This window comes from Gigantopelta aegis, chromosome 4 (genome assembly GCF_016097555.1).
Source record: "Gigantopelta aegis isolate Gae_Host chromosome 4, Gae_host_genome, whole genome shotgun sequence".
Lineage (NCBI taxonomy): Eukaryota > Metazoa > Mollusca > Gastropoda > Neomphalida > Peltospiridae > Gigantopelta > Gigantopelta aegis.
Window position 1 is genome coordinate 9,630,600 of NC_054702.1, and position 22,120 is coordinate 9,652,719.

At 37.1% G+C, this 22,120-nt stretch overlaps 1 protein-coding gene across 4 annotated transcripts in view; it reads right to left on the reverse strand.

The window, feature by feature from the left end:
* Nucleotides 1-1,900: 1,900 nt before the first annotated feature.
* Nucleotides 1,901-22,120, reverse strand: part of LOC121372635 (protein F37C4.5-like) — a 49,178-nt gene continuing 28,958 nt past the window's right edge. For all 4 annotated transcript variants that reach the window (XM_041499076.1, XM_041499075.1, XM_041499077.1 and 1 more), the window contains exons 7-9: nucleotides 8,516-8,755; nucleotides 7,148-7,381; nucleotides 1,901-5,874 (exon numbers count right to left, since the gene is read on the reverse strand). In XM_041499076.1, coding sequence (XP_041355010.1) covers nucleotides 5,683-5,874; nucleotides 7,148-7,381; nucleotides 8,516-8,755 — 666 coding nt within the window. In that variant the 3' untranslated portion in view covers nucleotides 1,901-5,682. The remainder of the gene's footprint in view (nucleotides 5,875-7,147; nucleotides 7,382-8,515; nucleotides 8,756-22,120) is intronic.

Here is a 22,120-nt window from a genome sequence, read left to right on the forward strand (position 1 = left end):
ATCAAATATAGAGAAATTGAGGGCTACGGGGGAATGGATATTGGACGCAACGTGCGTACGTGTGTATTAATCAAATATAGAGAAATTGAGGGCTACGGGGGAATGGATATTGGACGCAACGTGCGTACGTGTGTATTAATCAAATATAGAGAAATTGAGGGCTACGGGGGAATGGATATTGGACGCAACGTGCGTACGTGTGTATTAATCAAATATAGAGAAATTGAGGGCTACGAGGGAATGGATATTAGACGCAACGTGCGTACGTGTGTATTAATCAAATATAGAGAAATTGAGGGCTACGGGGAATGGATATTGGACGCAACGTGCGTACGTGTGTATTAATCAAATATAGAGAAATTGAGGGCTACGGGGGAATGGATATTAGACGCAACGTGCGTACGTGTGTATTAATCAAATATAGAGAAATTGAGGGCTACGGGGGAATGGATATTGGACGCAACGTGCGTACGTGTGTATTAATCAAATATAGAGAAATTGAGGGCTACGGGGGAATGGATATTGGACGCAACGTGCGTACGTGTGTATTAATCAAATATAGAGAAATTGAGGGCTACGAGGGAATGGATATTGGACGCAACCCAATGAGAGCCCTGATGGAATCGATGCATTGCTGCGTAGGCAGGCTGCCTACAACTCCGCTACAGGACGGCATAAGGTACCACCACTGACACCGAGGTCATCCTTTTTGCCACCACCTTTTATATTTGCCCGATGCCTCATAACATGACTCGCAGACAGCTACGGTGATTCCTCCACCCTCCCAATATAAAATCCTGCCTACGTCAGTGTATATCGTGATCTTTGATATACGTCATGGATCACTGATGGAACAGAGCGAAAATGTTTGTTTTGTGTAACGACATCACTAGAACACATTCATTTATTTATCATATGCTCTCAAACAATTAATTCTGACATATAGTCTTAGAGAGGAAACCCACTACATTGTTCCATTAGTAGCAAGGGATATTTTATATGCACCATCCCACAGACAGGATAGCACACCCAAAGACCATTGATATAGCAGTTGTGGTGCACTAGTCTGGAACGAAAAAAAGCCAACAGGGCACCTAGGGGGGTCGATCCTAAACCTACCATGCATCAGGCGACAATTTACATGTACCATTATGCAACAGGACAGCAAAGACGATATTCTTCGCTATGCAAGTATAAAACAAATGAAGATTTTTTAAAGCAAATTCATTTTAATCCTATAAATGTACAGAATTATGCTTACTATACAAATATAATGTATATTTAATTACAAAAAATTAAATAATGCGAAACAGAATTGATGGTGCAAATATAAATTGTATATCAACAATAATTAACAAATATTGCCATGGTGGTTACAAGACAGTGTATAATATATAAAAAAATACATTTAAAATAAAAAAACTTTTATTGAGCAACACTGATGAAATATTATATAAAATACATTTTTTACAATTTTTGGTTTTAAATATTTTTCTAAACAATATTTATAATATATCGGACAAGAAAATAAAAGAAAGAAGGAAAAAAAAAACCCATTTCACTAAATAGAGGTGAGAAATATTTTTAAATAGTGTTAAATTGAGATAATTTGCTACCATCAACACATTATATTCAAGTGTACTATTTATTAAAAATCAAGAGATATTCTTGTCAAGTACCCCCCACCCCCCTCATCAAAACAAATATGGTATATAATTTTAAGAATCCCTGAAACTGGACCCACATATAAAGTTTTATCAAAACTGACCAGGCCGGACCAAAACAATTTTCAATTATATGTTGTAAAATCATAAGGTATGTACTGTAAAGTAGAATATTTGTTATTTTATTTCTTTTAAAACTGATCACCACAACACATTATTTTGATTTATTTTCTTAGTAATTCTTTAATAATAATAATAATAATAATAATAATATATATTTTTTTTTTTTTTTTTTTTTTTTTATTGGGATCAGCAGTTTAAAAACTATCAATAGGTTAACTGTAAACAAACAATATTGTATCTTATGCCTCATTCATACACAAGTGATACTTTGGGGCATGAGAGTGAATCTTCACTAAAATTGATCCAAATAATTTAAAAAACCAACAAAAAACCCAATTGATCCAAATAAAAGGAGGTGGGTGGGTGGTGTAGCAGACATTGGAATTTAATTCTTCAAATAAGTGTAAATTAATGTTTAGAGCTTTTTCAGGTCTGCAAATAATATTACACACATCAAGAGAGTGTTACATTAGTTGTTTTTTAATATTTGAGGTTGAAAATGTAGGTTCAAAATAACATATTTCACATTGGACACTTGGGTTTTGTGGTTGTAAAGCTGGATGGATAAGAGTTAAGAATGGAGGAAAAATGTATGCTTCAAGTTGACATGTTATTGAAATTTCTATTGACATTAATAGTACAAATTTATCTGGTCCACCAGATGTACAATCTGTGAACACATTTTATTTTTACCTGCCAGGGTCCCGTTCCACGAAGCAATCTTAGCACTAAGATCACCTTAAGTGCATAGCTACCCTATGCAATTATGGTGATTGTAGCGCTATGATCGCTTCGTGGAACAGAGCACAGGTCAAACAGACAATTGCTTGTTTTAAACTTTAGTTTGCAGTCTCTCTGCATGTGAACTGACAATAGTTAATGATGTACATGTATGTGTATAGGAAAACATAAATCTCAAGGAACTTCTCTGGCATGTAATAGTACATTATAATTAACACACAATTCAGAACACATTAAGGTAGAATGATTACATGTATATTAAATATATACATACAACATTTTTAAAAATACATACACCGCTATAAAACCATAACATCTTATAACAAAATTAATGCACATAAAATATAGAATTCATAAAAGAGATGCATTTGTCAATATTTCTGAAGATAAGAGATATAAATATATACTTTAGAATTAATAATTACATACAAGGCAGCTGTGGAAACGGCTTGAAAGGCACATACAATAGTATATGGAACCTATAGGAATTAAATATTTAAAAAAACAAAAACTTAATTCTTTGACGGTCTAATCTGTCTACCTTAAGACACAGGTACATTGTATTACATATATTCCAGATATACCATGTCCAAAATTCAAACTGGTTTGGAGCTATCTAAATATCCACAACCAAACAAAGGGTATTAAAAAAACTTGCTAGCCCAAGCATCCACCTACCGTAAAAGTATTTACCAAACATTTTGATTTCACATGCGATAAATCTGTTGACATGGTTAAACTGCATATGTCAGCAGATCTCACTACGATAAAACCCCTGAGAAGTGAGTAATTGGTTCCTTGACTTATGGGAAGTGATTTAAGAAATTAACATATTGATACCATATAAATTCACATGATAACAGGAGTTAAAAGTTGAATCTCCTTGAACTAGTCTCAAGGGAGTGATGCATAACGAGTTATAGCTCTCCTTAATTGGTGAGGTTTGAGTTAGAATGACCCCTCCCCACTAAGCATACAGTTGGTACACTTGTCATCATATTGATGCTCATGAATGGTCCCATTATGTTTTAAAACCCACAAACATTCTATAATTGTAGAAGTTTGTTTTTGACACTATTTATAAGGATATAAAAATAGTAAAATATGTAGCCAACAAACTGAGAATCTTGGGGTCTTTCTTTACAGTCACCAGTTAATATATAACCAGCACATTTGGTGGAAGAAGGGATGTTCTCAGCAAAGGGCTCTTCTCAGCATGTGCATTCCCTCTCGAGTGCTGCTAGCAGTCCTAACACAAGTCTAACAAATAACAACAATATGACCAATATAATGTAAATTAACAGCTATACATGAAAGTATCCTTTTTCAGATGTACATATGAAAATGCCGATCAGTTAAAAAAAATGCTATCTGCCATTTTAGTACATAGTACAGATTTCAAAATCACAAAACATTTTTTTAGCATATTCAAAATCGTGTGTATACAAGACAAAATTCAGAGGATTTTTAAAGAAAGCCTCCATGACCCTACTTACCCTGGCAATACAAGTAACTCTTATATTCCACAAAATAACAAAACAATACTGTGACTTAAATTATCAAAGATGATCATCAAACTCGTACAGACAGCAAATTATAGTACTGATTCTACAAATATAATGTACAACCAAATATATGTGATCCCATAATACATAATCCCTTATTCCACAAGGTAACCAAAACACTTGTCTTCAATATTGTGACATGATAAATTATCACATAATTATCAAAATCATACCTATAAAGGCAAACATTCATTCTAATCATACTACAGGTAGATTATATTTTCTAAATAACTGAGCAAATCTTAGTTATGATTATGGCATAAGACATCCATTGTTAAAACAAAACTAATGTAAAATTTTATGGTTTGAAAATCGGTGGTATAAGCAGTAAATTGCTCTCCTGAAATTATTATGTAAGAGAACAGATACTTTCAGTGTCAAATTCAAATTAATTTTGAGTACTATCTGCGTGTGGAGATAGAGATAGAGAGCAAATGCTCACGTCAAACTAGAATGACATCACTATAACAGACTGTAGTAGGATGACATCACTAACAGTCTGGAGTAGGATGGCATCACTATAACAGTCTGGAGTAGGATGATATCACTAATAGACTGGAGAAGGATGACATCGCTAACAGACTGTAGTATGATGACATCACTAACAGACTGTAGAAGAATGACATCACTAACAGACTGGAGAAGGATGACATCGCTAACAGACTGTAGTAGGATGACATCACTAACAGACTGTAGTAGGGCAACTTCACTAACATACTGTAGTAGCGCGACATCACTAACAAACTGTAGTAGGATGACATCACTATAACACACTGTAGTAGGATGACATCACTATAACACACTGTAGTAGGATGACATCACTATAACAGACTGTAGTAGGATGACATCACTATAACAGACTGTAGTAGGATGACATCACTATAACAGACTATAGTAGGATGACATCACTATAACAGAGTGGAGAATGATGACATTGCTAACAGACTGTAGTAGGATGACATCACTAACAGACTGTAGAAGGATGACATCACTATAACAGACTGTAGTAGGATGACATCACTATAACAGACTATAGTAGGATGACATCACTATAACAGAGTGGAGAATGATGACATTGCTAACAGACTGTAGTAGGATGACATCACTAACAGACTAGAAGGATGACATCACTATAACACACTGTAGTAGGATGACATCACTATAACAGACTGTAGTAGGATGACATCATTATAACAGACTGAAGAAGGATGACATCACTATAACAGACTGTAGTAGGATGACATCACTATAACAGACTGTAGTAGGATGACATCATTATAACAGACTGAAGAAGGATGACATCACTATATCAGACTGGAGAAGGATGACATAACTATAACAGACTGTAGTAGGATGACATCACTATAATATACTGAAAAAGGATGACATCATTATAACAGACTGAAGAAGGATGACATCACTTTAACAGACTGTAGTAGGATGACATAACTATAACAGACTGTAGTAGAATGCCATCACTAACAGACTAGTAGGATGACATCATTATAACAGATTGTAGTAGGACGACATCACTAACAGACTGGAGAATGATGATATCACTATAACAGAAGGATTAACTGACAGTTTGACTAATCCTGAAAGACCTCCTTGGATTCGATCTCCTCACTGGCAGGATGTTCCACGGAGTATCTCAGAGTTATCTCCCTCGTCTCCTGCTTGTCCAGTTTGAGCTGCCACACCACATGGTTGTTCTTTGTCAAGCTCACATCCTGGTTCTTCTCGGGGTGCTTCATGTCTATTGTTGGCTCGATCAGAGTAACCTGGGCAGGAAAAAACAAGGATTTTTTTTTTTAAAGTTTGTTTTAACAACACCACTAGAACACATTGATTTATTAATCATCGGCAAACACAAAGTTCAAATAAATCATACATCTTGTAATTTCAAGCTGTAATATAGCAGCAGAAGTTCGATAACTGACAAATAACACATAATTTCATTTGTTTGTTTTTTTAAAAAGGGTCATAATTTTAACTCTGACAGAGAGGGTGAATTTTAAGTAATCATAAGAAAAATATTTTAAATGGAAGAAATAATTTTTTAAATTCTGGTGTGGGGTTTTTTTGCTTGTGATTTTTTATTTGTGTGTGTTTGTTGTAGGTTTTTTATTGTGTTTTTCTCGAGCACCATTATAAATATTATATTATTCAAAAGAGACTCATTCTCATAATGCTATTATAATATACTAACCTAGGGTTTGCATACCATAGAACTGATGACATTTTGAATGTGCCATAAACATTATAATAAAACATGTATAAAATATATCGTAATGGTAGCTGTATACAGACGAGGTTGAAACTTAACTTTAAAATTATGGTAACTACATGCAGCTGAAGCCAGTTGAAAACAATTTTAACCAGCCCACAAATTACTGCACCATAAGAAGGAACTGACTATGAACAAAGAAACAAGACCAAACATGGCAGTGTTATCATATCACATTTAGTTTTCTCATTTGAATTTTTCTATAAAACTTGTAGTTGCACTTACATGTAGTCTATAAAGGTCTCCTCTGGTGACTAATAAACTATTTATTTTCATCCTTGTATATACAAGGATGAAAATAAATAGTTTATATAATTTCAGTTAAATAGGTTATATAATTTCAGTTGCTACTTCAGGAATGTGACACCCATTTAAAAATAAAAGCTGAAATTATTTTTAAAAAGCTGAAATCTCAATACAATATCTAAATAATTTTTGACAATTTCAGATCAAAATTCAATCTATTTTGAGAATCTTATTTTATGCAAAAGAACCTAAAATCCTATAAGAAAGATCATATCCCTGCCACTTTGGCAATCGACCCAGGCCTTCGGATTTCATGGTAACGATAGTTTCCAGTAACATGTTGGTAGCATGTCAGTAAAATCACAGAACTGAAATTTTGTTTCCCATGATTATTATATCAAGTACGACTATTCAACAAAAATAATATAAACAGTTTCCAATGGTTTCCCATGATCACAAGGCACAGAACTGAAAAAGTGTTTGCCATGAAGTTTGAAATCCTATGGCCTGTCGACCCTCACCTTGATCTTCTCGTCACTGCTTCGTGGGAGCTGGTCTCGCAGCTCGACGCTGATCGCGTAGTCGTGCGAATTCTTCACCTCCGTCACCTGCTTGTACTTGGTGCACGCAGTCTTCGAAAAGATGCCCGACGACTCACGGAACTTACTCAGTGGCTTGTACGTCACTCTCACCGCTGGGTCGACCCCTAGCGAACACTCAAACTCCTCTCCTGGAGAGACGGCCTTTATTTTGGCCTACAATATAAAGTATATTTAAACACATGCCGTCAAGATTATCTAATGGACGTTCAAACCACTCTCCCAAAGTACATTGTCTCTATTTTGGCCTATAGAACAATGAATATATTCAAATGAATTCTGCTAAGATTTATTAATTATTACATAAAGCCTGTTAATATTTTCATAAGCGTACAATTGTATGCAGGGGTTTATGATTATAATACCAGTGTACACTTTTTAAATGACCAAACAAAAAATCAATAAATCCCTTGAAAATAGCAATTTTGTTTGTTTTTCTGAACATCCGCAAAAGTGTTTAGTACAAACATGTTAATTAATACTGATATAATCATGCCATGTTGATATCACACGTTTGCTAGAACACATGTACACATTTATAAGATGCTATTGTACAGGTGTCTGAAAACTACGAGAACGATCGTTTTGTTCACGCACTGCTCGAGTGCAAATCTAATTTTGTGTAACCTATTTTTTGTTTGCGCAAAATTTGGAGCACCATTTACTTGGATATAAAGGGTTACGCAAAAAGGAAGTCGGTTACCTGGATTTATTTCTATGTAACCGATAAATATGTAACATAGATTTTCAATTCTCAGAGACCTGTTGTAATTATATTTATTCAAAATAACTTTTATTAAAAAACATATTAGTTGCTTGCAAATTTACTTTGAAAACCAAATGCTCCATTTCCTTTTAATACTGATATCTATTCAAACTCCAGTCTGAACAATGTACAGTGAAAAAACAAGAAAACTAATAATACAATGTACACCAGGTATGTATATTACACAGAACATAAAAAATGTCAAGATTATAAATTATAAATTATACTCAGACATAGATTCAGGATTTTTTAACAGAGGGGGCCCAAAAGATGTTCTTATTTTTGAAAATTGAATTTAAAGCTCCTAGACAGATGGTCGGGATAAGTTTGCATTTTTGGTGTATTCTGTAATATATATTGTTTGACCAAAAATAGGGGGGTCTGGGCCCTTGGGCCCCCACCTGAATCCGCGCCTAATGCTAAAAGTTTCTGTGCAACAGAATAATTTAATATGCTATTAACCGATTTATGCTGTGAACCGATATGCAATTAAGTGGATTCAACTGTGTAACTATAAACCATACCTTTGCTACAAAACTGTTGTCGAGAAATATGCTGGTGGACCCGGGCAGCAGTGTGAACTGTGATGTGTTGGTGATGCGGGCCCGCAGGAAGGCGTGGGGCACGGTCTTCGGCATTGTGATGTACTCCAGTTTGGGCTTCAAGTCGAGGATACCAACAGACACCTTATGAGCCACGTCATCACTGGGGATGCTGGACTGCCGAGCTATTTCATACGTAGCGCTTGTTGTGCTCTCGTTCACCTGACACAAAATATAGACATTATTCTATAGTCCATTCCATCCTCCTACAAAAATTCTGCAGAAATAATCAAATACCACGTGCTAGAATACTGGCAAAGTATATCTTAAGTAAGATTAATCATTGCCATATATATAGTTACTTTGTCAATTACTAAAACGTCTATCAAAAAACATTGCTAACAATACAACGAACAATGTTTATAGTCAGACCCTCCTACAAAAATGTTTTTTGTAAATAATTTCAGTTTTGCTTGGCATAAGAAGAAAAGTAAAAGTATTTTGAAGATAACAAAAAAACTATTTTTTTGTGTCCAATTTAAAAAACTATCGGTTTAGAAATAAATAACTTTTAGTAAATTCTATAGCATGAAAAAAAGCGTTCTCTGTTGGATGGACTATATAAAACGTGATATGCTGGGACATCGGAGCAATATTTCGTTTTTTTTTAAAGTATACATACTCGTACATATTTTAATGTTCTTTCTGTTTAATATTGTGACAATATCATCTGAAAGTAGATATCTTTAAAGCTGTTTTAGGTGGGAACATCTCTGCAACACCATCTGCAAGAGGGGGACACCCCTCCAACACCCACCCTCCTCGCTGCCCCAATGCTAAATAATTCCTTACGACGCCCCTGATATGTACCCAACAATTAGTACCATACATGTATATCAAAGGATTTGGATGTGCTGTCTGTATAATGTGTAAATTCTATAAGAAAAGTACATCAAATATCTTCTTTTTTTTGTATTCAGTAGATTCAAAGTTAAAGTATGTTTTGTTTAATGACCATCACTACAGCCAGTGCACATTATTTATTAATCATCATGCAGCTATTGGATGTCAAACATTGGTAATTTTTCACAATATTCTTAGAGGATCGCGAAACCTGCTATACTTTTCCATTAGGATCCTTTATATGCACTTTTCCAGACAGGATAGCACTATGGCCCTTGATATACCAGTAATGGGTCACTGGTGGGATGGAAAAAAAAACAATCAATCAGAGAATGGGTCCACTGAGGTGATTCTATCCTGTAATATGCCAGCCCCTCAGGTGAACTCTACCAACTGAGCTATAGATTCAACCCCTCAGGTGAACTCTACCAACTGAGCTATAGATTCAGCCCCTCAGGTGAACTCTACCAACTGAGCTATATATTCAGCCCCTCAGGTGAACTCTACCAACTGAGCTATAGATTCCGCCCCTCAGGTGAACTCTACCAACTGAGCTATAGATTCCGCCCCTCAGGTGAACTCTACCAACTGAGCTATAGATTCAGCCCCTCTCTATTCAGCAGGAGTAACCTATGTAGTATTATTTCCCATATGGTTAAAAATATCTTGGTACATATCAAAGTGATACATGTACGTCCCACTAGAATGCTAAGTGGAATGTAACACTTTTGATGTCACACGATGATGTCATCAATTGGCGCACAACCTTACAGGAACGTCAACGAAACGAGATGAGTGATATAAATTAAAATCGATTTTGAGTAATAAATAGGATATTAAACTTGCTACCATTTCGTATCATATTTATATGTCCCTCGTGAAATAATTTTCATCGTCACTCGCTAAAGCTCTTGACAATTGAAAATTATTTCAGTTAAGACATAAACATGATATGAAATGGAAGCTCATTTAATATCTTATAATTATGATATATCATTGTATTAATTATTTGTACTGCTGCAGAAAGGTATTTCCCCCAGAAGTTTGAGAATAGGAATTAAGATGCAGCAGGTTTAGAAATATAGTTTTAAAAACATACACATACATGTAATCTCTAACATGGCAATTTTAGTGTCAATTGCATTAAATTACATGTATACTGGAAAGTAAGTACACTACAAAGAAAACAAAGAATTAAATTAAGTCATGTGTCATGGGAGAAAAAACAAAATTTAATGCTGTATCTATTTTTAAAACGTTTAATAATACAAAATATATATATATATACACTTAATTAATATTGCAGCTTTAATTAAGAATTTAATTTGTCAATGAATATAATTACTTTTAGGCAATCAGTTTTAAATTCATAAAACATTTTTCAGGTCAATTACTTAACTGCTACAAAAATGCTGCCACATGGATGTCTATATACATACACTCAACAGCACTAGTTACGAGAATACTAACAATATGGAATATAAATTACAAATACCACTATATATACATGCATTAATTCTAGTTACACATGCTTACACACACACACACACACACACACACACACACGCACACACACGCATGCATGCACACACACTCCTTTCAAAGTTGAGCGAAAAATACTAATACATTGTATATACTGAAAGCAAAACAACTCACAACATTTTGGGGATCTTTTGTGACCCATGCATATATGATAATCAAACCTCATCCTTATAAAATGTTCGACCATACATGTTAATTAACAAAATAACATTGTGTAAGAGAGAAACTGATCTTTATTGTTGACTAGGTATAATTTTCATTATCTTAAATAAATTGTGAAAATAACATCAGAAAATGTTTACTGCATTTTGTTTTGTATTTCAGTACATACATGTTTGTTTTTGTTTAGAGGACGCCCGCTAAATTGTTCATAGTACAAAGGGATCTTTTCTATATGCACCTCACAGAGAGGATAGCATATATACCATAGCCTTTGATATACCAGTCATGGTGCACTGGTTGGAATGAGAAATAGCCCACTGGGAACATCAACAGGGATCGATCCCAAACAAATTGGGCATCAAGAGTGCTTTACAACTGGGCTACGACATATCCCAACATGTACATGTATGCAGGCACTATATATATAGAGAGAGAATATGGAGATCGAATTACACAATGACAAAAATACATTAGTAAAAACTAGGTGCAGAAGACATTAGTAATTAGGAAACAAATGAATTAGCATTAGTTTTAATAGTCTTTAAATGATTTCTAGTTACACATGCTTATACACACACACACAGTGCTTTCAAAGATATGTGAAAAATACTAGTACATTTGGGGGATCTGTAGTGACACATATATGATAATCAAACACCATCCTAATGAAATGTTCGAACATACATGTTAACAAAATAAAATTGTTTAAGAGAGAAACTGATCTTTATGTTGACTACAGGTATATTTTTATTGTCTTAAATAAATTGCGAAAATAATATCAGAAAATGTTTATTGCATTTTGTTTTGTATTTCAGTACATGTATACATGTTTGTTTGGTTTTAACGACACCACTAGAGCACATTGATTTATTAATCATCGGCTAATGGATGTCAAACATTTGGCAATTTTGACATATATACATGTAGTCTTAGAGAGAAAACAGGCTACATTTTCCATTAGTAGCAAGGGATCTTTTATATGCAACATCCCACAGACAGGATAGCACATACCACAACCTTTGATATACCAGTTTTGGTACACTGGCTGAAACGAGAAATAACCCAATGGGCTCACCCACCGATGGGGATTGATCCCAGACCTACCGTGCATCAAGTGGGCGCTTTACCACTACGTCCCGCTCTAAATACATGTATGCAGGCACTATATATATATACATGTATATATACAGAATATGGAGAATTACACAATGACAAAAATACATTAGTAAAAGGTGCAGAAGATATTAGTAATTAGGAAACAAATTAATTAGCATTAGTTTTAATAGTCTTTAAAATAATTAAATCCGATGACAGTTACCAGGCAGTGTTAAGTATTCCAGCTATTACTGCCGTTTTATAGTTAAATTATACATACAACAGTTACCAGGCAGCGTGAAGTATTCCAGTTATTACTGCTGTTTTATAGTTAAATTATACATACAACAGTTACCAGGCAGTGAGGTATTCCAGCTATTACTGCCGTTTTATAGTTAAATTATACATACAACAGTTACCAGGCAGTGTGAAGTATTCCAGTTATTACTGCTGTTTTATAGTTAAATTATACATACAACAGTTACCAGGCAGTGAGGTATTCCAGCTATTACTGCCGTTTTATAGTTAAATTATACATACAACAGTTACCAGGCAGCGTGAAGTATTCCAGTTATTACTGCTGTTTTATAGTTAAATTATACATACAACAGTTACCAGGCAGTGAGGTATTCCAGCTATTACTGCCGTTTTATAGTTAAATTATACATACAACAGTTACCAGGCAGTGTGAAGTATTCCAGTTATTACTGCTGTTTTATAGTTAAATTATACATACAACAGTTACCAGGCAGTGAGGTATTCCAGCTATTACTGCCGTTTTATAGTTAAATTATACATACAACAGTTACCAGGCAGCGTGAAGTATTCCAGTTATTACTGCTGTTTTATAGTTAAATTATACATACAACAGTTACCAGGCAGTGAGGTATTCCAGCTATTACTGCCGTTTTATAGTTAAATTATACATACAACAGTTACCAGGCAGCGTGAAGTATTCCAGCTATTACTGCCGTTTTATAGTTAAATTATACATACAACAGTTACCAGGCAGCGTGAAGTATTCCAGTTATTACTGCTGTTTTATAGTTAAATTATACATACAACAGTTACCAGGCAGTGAGGTATTCCAGCTATTACTGCCGTTTTATAGTTAAATTATACATACAACAGTTACCAGGCAGCATGAAGTATTCCAGTTATTACTGCTGTTTTATAGTTAAATTATACATACAACAGTTACCAGGCAGTGAGGTATTCCAGCTATTACTGCCGTTTTATAGTTAAATTATACATACAACAGTTACCAGGCAGTGAGGTATTCCAGCTATTACTGCCGTTTTATAGTTAAATTATACATACAACAGTTACCAGGCAGCGTGAAGTATTCCAGTTATTACTGCTGTTTTATAGTTAAATTATACATACAACAGTTACCAGGCAGTGAGGTATTCCAGCTATTACTGCCGTTTTATAGTTAAATTATACATACAACAGTTACCAGGCAGTGAGGTATTCCAGCTATTACTGCCGTTTTATAGTTAAATTATACATACAACAGTTACCAGGCAGTGTGAAGTATTCCAGCTATTACTGCCGTTTTATAGTTAAATTATACATACAACAGTTACCAGGCAGTGAGGTATTCCAGCTATTACTGCCGTTTTATAGTTAAATTATACACATACAACAGTTACCAGGCAGTGAGGTATTCCAGCTATTACTGCTGTTTTATAGTTAAATTATACATACAACAGTTACCAGGCAGTGTGAAGTATTCCAGCTATTACTGCCGTTTTATAGTTAAATTATACATACAACAGTTACCAGGCAGCGTGAAGTATTCCAGCTATTACTGCCGTTTTATAGTTAAATTATACATATACAACAGTTACCAGGCAGCGTGAAGTATTCCAGTTATTACTGCTGTTTTATAGTTAAATTATACATACAACAGTTACCAGGCAGCGTGAAGTATTCCAGCTATTAGTGCTGTTTTATAGTTAAATTATACATACAACAGTTGCCAGGCAGTGAGGTATTCCAGCTATTACTGCCGTTTTATAGTTAAATTATACATACAACAGTTACCAGGCAGCGTGAAGTATTCCAGCTATTACTGCCGTTTTATAGTTAAATTATACATATACAACAGTTACCAGGCAGCGTGAAGTATTCCAGCTATTACTGCCGTTTTATAGTTAAATTATACATACAACAGTTACCAGGCAGTGTGAAGTATTCCAGCTATTACTGCCGTTTTATAGTTAAATTATACATACAACAGTTGCCAGGCAGCGTGAAGTATTCCAGCTATTACTGCTGTTTTATAGTTAAATTATACATATACAACAGTTACCAGGCAGCGTGAAGTATTCCAGCTATTACTGCTGTTTTATAGTTAAATTATACATACAACAGTTGCCAGGCAGCGTGAAGTATTCCAGTTATTACTGCTGTTTTATAGTTAAAATATACATACAACAGTTACCAGGCAGCGTGAAGTATTCCAGCTATTAGTGCTGTTTTATAGTTAAATTATACATACAACAGTTGCCAGGCAGCGTGAAGTATTCTAGTTATTACTGCTGTTTTATAGTTAAATTATACATACATGTACAACAGGCCTCTAAGAATTAAAAGTGTGTGTAACCCAAATATTAATATGGGTTACGCAGAAATGTTTCATGTACTATATACGCAAATATGTTCGCAAATAAAATATACCGTAAAAATCGCAAAGACATTAATAGCAGTGGGAATTTAATTAAGCACAAAATTATTTCCGAAACATAGTAAAATGTTCAGATTGACCACGGATATGTATATGTTAACATTCGAAATATTTACATTATTTACCATATGATATATAGAGGTTATTACCAGAGTGTTTTTCGGTATGGTCAATATCATATATTAGGAATAAAAATTGTATTATGCGAGCCTCTGGCGAGCATAATATATTATTTTTATTCCTAATATATAATATTGACGATACCGAAATACACGAATGGAATATTTTTGAATGGATATGACGTCAAACTCGAATGACGTAATTTTGGATGTCCTTACATCAAAATAAAGTTATGCCTAACGTTTTTTGTTTTCTGAATGCTGGACAGCTTTCAGTGTCAAATTGCCATTGAAATGTTTTTATTTGATGACTATGAATGCATATGTAAATCATGGAGTGTCACCCAAGTACGTTTTCTTAAATGTCAATAAACCTAGTGCCAAGACCTCGACTAAGTTACATCTAATTTGCAAAGTTATCAAATTCTTAAAAGTATGTGATCTGAAAAATATCACATACTTTGATTGCACTGAAAATGTAAGATATTATATGATAAATAGTCTTATCTCTACATGCTCAACACATATCAGAATCAAGCAGTCAGAGGTACACACATGTACATGTACCTGTTAAATTTATACTGAGTTTCGTATGTACTTTGTCTTTATACCACCAAATTATCCACAAGGTCACATGGTTCTGTAAACCTGCATGGTCACGTGGATTTGTTGGGTGTAAGTCTGTTGTTGCGTAATCTCAGTTTTGTTTGTTTTCTTTGTAACCCTGAATGGAAGTTTGTGGGTATACCACCAATAATTCAAAGTTATATTTGCGTTTTTCAATTTTCTATTCAGACATACATACAACATTTATGTCTCCCTGACAGCATGGTGAACATGTCCAGTGTGTGCATGAAATCGTCATTGAAAAGAGTTTGGCAAATGAAATTTGCGTACTTTTGACTTTATTATCGGGGGACACAGTTTCAAAAAATAATTCCTTGCGAAAATGTAAAATGGAAGCCCAATTGCAAATTATTTTAGCCGCGAAAATATTTGCGTTTACGGTAACCCATTTCATTTTGTGTAACCTGTTTCAAATATATAATTATGTGAACAGTGACAAATGATAGTGTAAAATATTATTAATGTCTTTATTTTTTTGGCGAGAACGAAAAATTAGTTATGCAAAACTAGACTTGCGCGTACGACACCCGATCGAAACGATCGTTTGCCCTATTTTCAGAGGCCTAATACAATTTCGTGCTTAATTTACAACTGTGGCAAATTGTTTCAGGGTAGGTGGGAGGGGGTTTGGGTGGGTAGAGGGTCATTACGATGATTGTAGCAGCTCACAGTGCATGATATAGTATACTAAAACGCAAAAGAAACGCAGGTTCTCATTAAATTGGATATAAAATATTAAAAAAACAAAACGAAATGAAGATTTCAACATTTATTTTGGAGCTACACCAATTCGGCACACATTGGTGTTGGAAATTTTTGATTGAATTCCTTTTTGGCTATTGTTTCATGTCATAAAGTAGGGTGGGGGTCCATGTTAAAAATGTGAAAGAGACGACCTGTAGCATTGTCAAAGTCAGTATCGCGTGTGACCACCCTGGGCATTCAAACAGGCAGTGCAACGTCTCCTCATTGAGTTGACAAGCCGTTGAAAGAATGCCTGAGGGAGTGAGTTCCATTCATGGACCAATGCTGCCTCCAGCGCCTGCATATTCTGAGGTTGTCCGCGAGCCTGAAGGCGACGTCCGATTTCATCCCAGACATGTTCGATAGGCGCCATGTCCGGTGATAAGGCTGGCCACGGCAACGTTGGGATGTTGTGCTGAGCCAGCAACGCCTGTGTTGCCCTGGCAGTGTGCGGCCTGGCATTGTCTTGCTGCAGCAAGCGCACACGTGGGTGAGCGGCAAAGAAGGGAACGACGTGATTGTTGATGACGTCATTTTGGTACACGGCGGCATTAACGCGTTGTCTGAACACATGAAGTTGTGTTCTGTGGTTGAATGAGAACCCACCCCACACCATCACACTACCCCCGCCCCATCGGTCGGCCTGCAGAACGCAGCAGTCGGAGTAACGTTCATGTCGACGTCGCCATACTCGGATTCGGCCATCAGCGTTGGAAAGATTGTAACGGCTCTCATCAGTAAACAGAACTTGTTGCCACTGGCCACGTCGCCATCTTTGATGTTGTTGCGCCCACTGTTGACGTTGTTGGCGGTGCCGAGGGGTCAATATTGGTCCCACATAAGGACGGCGGTTACGGAGTCCTGCTGCCCTCAGACGGCGTCGGACGGTATCGGCGGACACTGGACCACGTGGACCACGCACCTGGTGAGCGGTGTTAGCTGCTGGCAGCATCCGATTCCTAAGGTGGGTCACCCGGATGTACCGGTCTAGGGCTGCGGTTGTCACCCTCGGGCGGCCGGTGCGTGGTCGATCGTTCACAGATCCAGTGATTTGGTGACGTTGAGAAAGGCGTGCGATTGTCGAAACATGACATCCCAATTGTCTGGCTACAGCAGTACAGGTCTGTCCGGCTTGCAACATCCCGATGGCCATCCCTCGCTGGAGTTGCGTCAGTCGCGGCATTTTTAAAATGTGATTCTGTTGTCTGTCACTACTCAAATTGAATTTATGCGATTAAATCCAGGTGTGTAGGCTTTATAAGCATTTCAATGAGTGTGTTTGCACTGGATTCATGATACGGATGATCCAGCACGTGCAAACAACGTGTTTTGAGAATTCGTGACGTCACACAGGTAATGAAATTGACACGCAGGTGGGACTGCGGTGTGGGTGTGTGCCATGTCCTTTAACACAGTTGAGGTTCAATTCCACCAAAGATACTGCTTTACAAAGTGCAATTCTTTCGCATTTTCAGGACCTGCGTTTCTTTTGCGTTTTAGTATATATAAAACAGGAATCATAGTAAACCTTCATCCAGGACACATTTAGTGATTCTTGGCTATAAGTCAAGCTTGGCTTAATGTCAACAAAAAAGTTAAAGAATGTTTTGTTTCAATGACACCACTAAAGCACACTGATCTATTAATTACTGGCTATTGGACATCAAACATTTGATAATTTTGACATTTTTTACAAACAGTCTTAGACGACACCTACTAAAACATTTCCATGAACAGCTAGCATAGGATCTTTTTACAATGTACTTTCCTACAGACAGGACAGCACACACCATGACCTTTGATATACCAGTCGTGAGACACTGGTTGGGATGGGGAAAACCCACTCAGAGAATTGGTTCACAGACGGGTTTAATCCTATGAACCAAGCACTTCGTGTGAGTACTCTACCGACTAAGCTAGATCCAACCCTAAGAAAGTAAAACAGCACAGAACAAATAAGACAAAATATTACGGTATTAATCTTTCATCTGTCTGCTGCTTGATCTTTCCACTGCTGGTGTGTAAAGTTTGATAACACTGCCGGTGTGTAAAGTGTGATAACACTGCCGGTGTGTAAAGTGTGATAACACTGTTGGTGTGTAAAGTGTGATAACACTGCCGGTGTGTAAAGTGTGATAACACTGCCCGTGTGCAAAGTGTGGTAACACTGCCGGTGTGTAAAGTGTGATAACACTGCCGGTGTGTAAAGTGTGATAACACTGCCGGTGTGTAAAGTGTGATAACACTGCCGATGTGTAAAGTGTGATAACACTGTTGGTGTGTAAAGTGTGATAACACTGCCGGTGTGTAAAGTGTGATAACACTGCCCGTGTGCAAAGTGTGGTAACACTGCCGGTGTGTAAAGTGTGATAACACTGCCGGTGTGTAAAGAGTGATAAAACTGCCGGTGTGTAAAGTGTGGTAACACTGCCGGTGTGTAAAGTGTGATAACACTGCCGGTGTGTAAAGTGTGGTAACACTGCCAGTGTGTAAAGTGTGATAACACTGCCCATGTGTAAAGTGTGGTAACACTGCCAGTCTGTAAAGTGTGATAACACTGCCGGTGTGTAAAGTGTGATAACACTGCCGGTGTGTAAAGTGTGATAACACTGCCAGTGTGTAAAGTGTGGTAACACTGCCCATGTGTAAAGTGTGATAACACTGCCAGTGTGTAAAGTGTGGTAACACTGCCAGTGTGTAAAGTGTGATAACACTGCCCATGTGTAAAGTGTGGTAACACTGCCAGTGTGTAAAGTGTGATAACACTGCCCATGTGTAAAGTGTGGTAACACTGCCAGTGTGTAAAGTGTGATAACACTGCCCGTGTGTAAAGTGTGGTAACACTGCCCCCGTGTGTAAAGTGTGATAACACTGCCCGTGTGTAAAGTGTGATAACACTGCCCGTGTGTAAAGTGTGATAACACTGCCCATGTGTAAAGTGTGATAACACTGCCCATGTGTAAAGTGTGATAACACTGCCCATGTGTAAAGTGTGATAACACTGCCCGTGTGTAAAGTGTGATAACACTGCCCGTGTGTAAAGTGTGGTAACACTGCCCATGTGTAAAGTGTGATAACACTACCCGTGTGTAAAGTGTGGTAACACTGCCCATGTGTAAAGTGTGGTAACACTGCCAGTCTGTAAAGTGTGATGACACTGCCCGTGTGTAAAGTGTGGTAACACTGCCCCCGTGTGTAAAGTGTGATAACACTGCCCGTGTGTAAAGTGTGATAACACTGCCCGTGTGTAAAGTGTGATAACACTGCCCATGTGTAAAGTGTGACAACACTGCCCGTGTGTAAAGTGTGACAACACTGCCCATGTGTAAAGTGTGATAACACTGCCCATGTGTAAAGTGTGGTAACACTGCCCGTTAGTAAAGTGTGATAACACTACCAGTGTGTAAAGTGTGATAATACTGCCGGTGTGTAAAGTGTGGTAACACTGCCGGTGTGTAAAGTGTGGTAACGTGGTACACTACCAGTGTGTAGAGTGTGGTAACACTGCCGGTGTATAAAGTGTGGTAACACTGCCCATGTGTAAAGTGTGATAACACTGCCATATGTAAAGTGTGGTAACACTACCCATATGTAAAGTGTGGTAACACTACCGGTGTGTAAAATGTGATAACACTACCGGTGTGTAAAGTGTGACAACACTACCGGTGTGTAACGTGTGATAACACTGCCCATGTGTAAAGTGTGATAACACTGTCCGTGTGTAAAGTGTGATAACACTGCCCGTGTGTAAAGTGTGATAACACTGCCCGTGTGTAAAGTGTGACAACACTGCCCGTTAGTAAAGTGTGATAACACTGCCCATGTGTAAAGTGGGGTAACACTGCCCGTTAGTAAAGTGTGATAACACTACCAGTGTGTAAAGTGTGATAATACTGCCGGTGTGTAAAGTGTGGTAACACTGCCAGTGTGTAAAGTGTGGTAACGTGGTACACTACCAGTGTGTAGAGTGTGGTAACACTGCCGGTGTGTAAAGTGTGATAACACTGCCCATGTGTAAAGTGTGATAACACTGCCCATGTGTAAAGTGTGATAACACTGCCCATGTGTAAAGTGTGATAACACTGCCCATGTGGTAACGTGTGATAACACTGCCCGTGTGTAAAGTGTGATAACACTGCCCATGTGGTAACACTGCCCGTGTGTAAAGTGTGATAACACTGCCCGTGTGTAAAGTGTGATAACACTGCCCGTGTGTAAAGTGTGGTAACACTGCCCGTGTGTAAAGTGTGGTAACACTGCCCGTGTGTAAAGTGTGGTAACACTGCCCGTGTGTAAAGTGTGGTAACACTGCCCATGTGGTAACACTGCCCATGTGGTAACACTGCCCGTGTGTAAAGTGTGGTAACACTGCCCGTGTGTAAAGTGTGGTAACACTGCCCGTGTGTAAAGTGTGGTAACACTGCCCGTGTGTAAAGTGTGGTAACACTGCCCATGTGGTAACACTGCCCATGTGGTAACACTGCCCGTGTGTAAAGTGTGGTAACACTGCCCGTGTGTAAAGTGTGGTAACACTGCCCGTGTGTAAAGTGTGGTAACACTGCCCGTGTGTAAAGTGTGGTAACACTGCCCATGTGTAAAGTGTGATAACACTGCCCATGTGGTAACACTGCCCATGTGGTAACACTGCCCGTGTGTAAAGTGTGGTAACACTGCCTGTGTGTAAAGTGTGATAACACTGCCCAGTGCAAAAGTATGACCCTGAACCAAGCACAGCCTTGGTGGTGCAGTGGCCAAGCCACCAGACTTAAGGCTGGTAGGTACTGGGTTCACATTGTGGTACTGGCTCCACCCAGAATGAGCTGAACGACTCAATGGGTAGTTGTAAGGCCACTATACTTACCTCTCTCTCTCACTACTAATAAACTAACCACTGAACAGACAGCCCAAATATAGCTCAGTTATGTTCCCAAGACAGCTAGTGTGCTTCAACCGTAATTGGATAGAAGCACGGAAATAAGCATAAACAAACCCTTAAAAACAGCAGCAAGAGGAGAAGTAACAAATGGAAGATTGAGGCATTTAACATTTCAGTCTACCACTGTACCAGCAGCATATACATGTACCAAGTGAGCAGCCTCATTCCGTCCTACACACCAGCAACAGAAAGAAGCATTACACTTATCAGTTGTAAAGAGATATTTATTATGCTTTAACTCAGCAACAGAAAGAAGCATTACACTTATCAGTTGTAAAGAGATATTTATTATGCTTTAACTCAGCAAGAGAAAGTTAAAGTTTGTTTTGTTTAACGACACCACTAGAGCACATTGATTTATTAATCATTGGCTATCGGTCTGGCGAGTGTGGTACCAGTTAAAAAAGAAAAGACATTGAAACTGAATCGAATGTGACAAAACACATCGCCTCTGTGTTGGCGTGAACTACAGAAGCAGAAGACATAGAACATTTTCTATATTTTGACAACACCAGACTAAGCTTGTGGCTTTGGGCTGGGTCTTTCTAAAAATAGAGATCAAAACATATCGAAGATATTGCATATATTTTTTTAAATCTGGAAGTTATTGGCTTATTGAAATGGACTGGATACGCCATAATTATCTAGTAGAGCTACTATTTGGCAATTGTTATTCAAAGTTATGGTAAAAAGGAATCATATTTAATTAGCTTACATTATTTTAGGACAAAATCAAAATCTATATTGTAGTTTTAACTCACACTAAC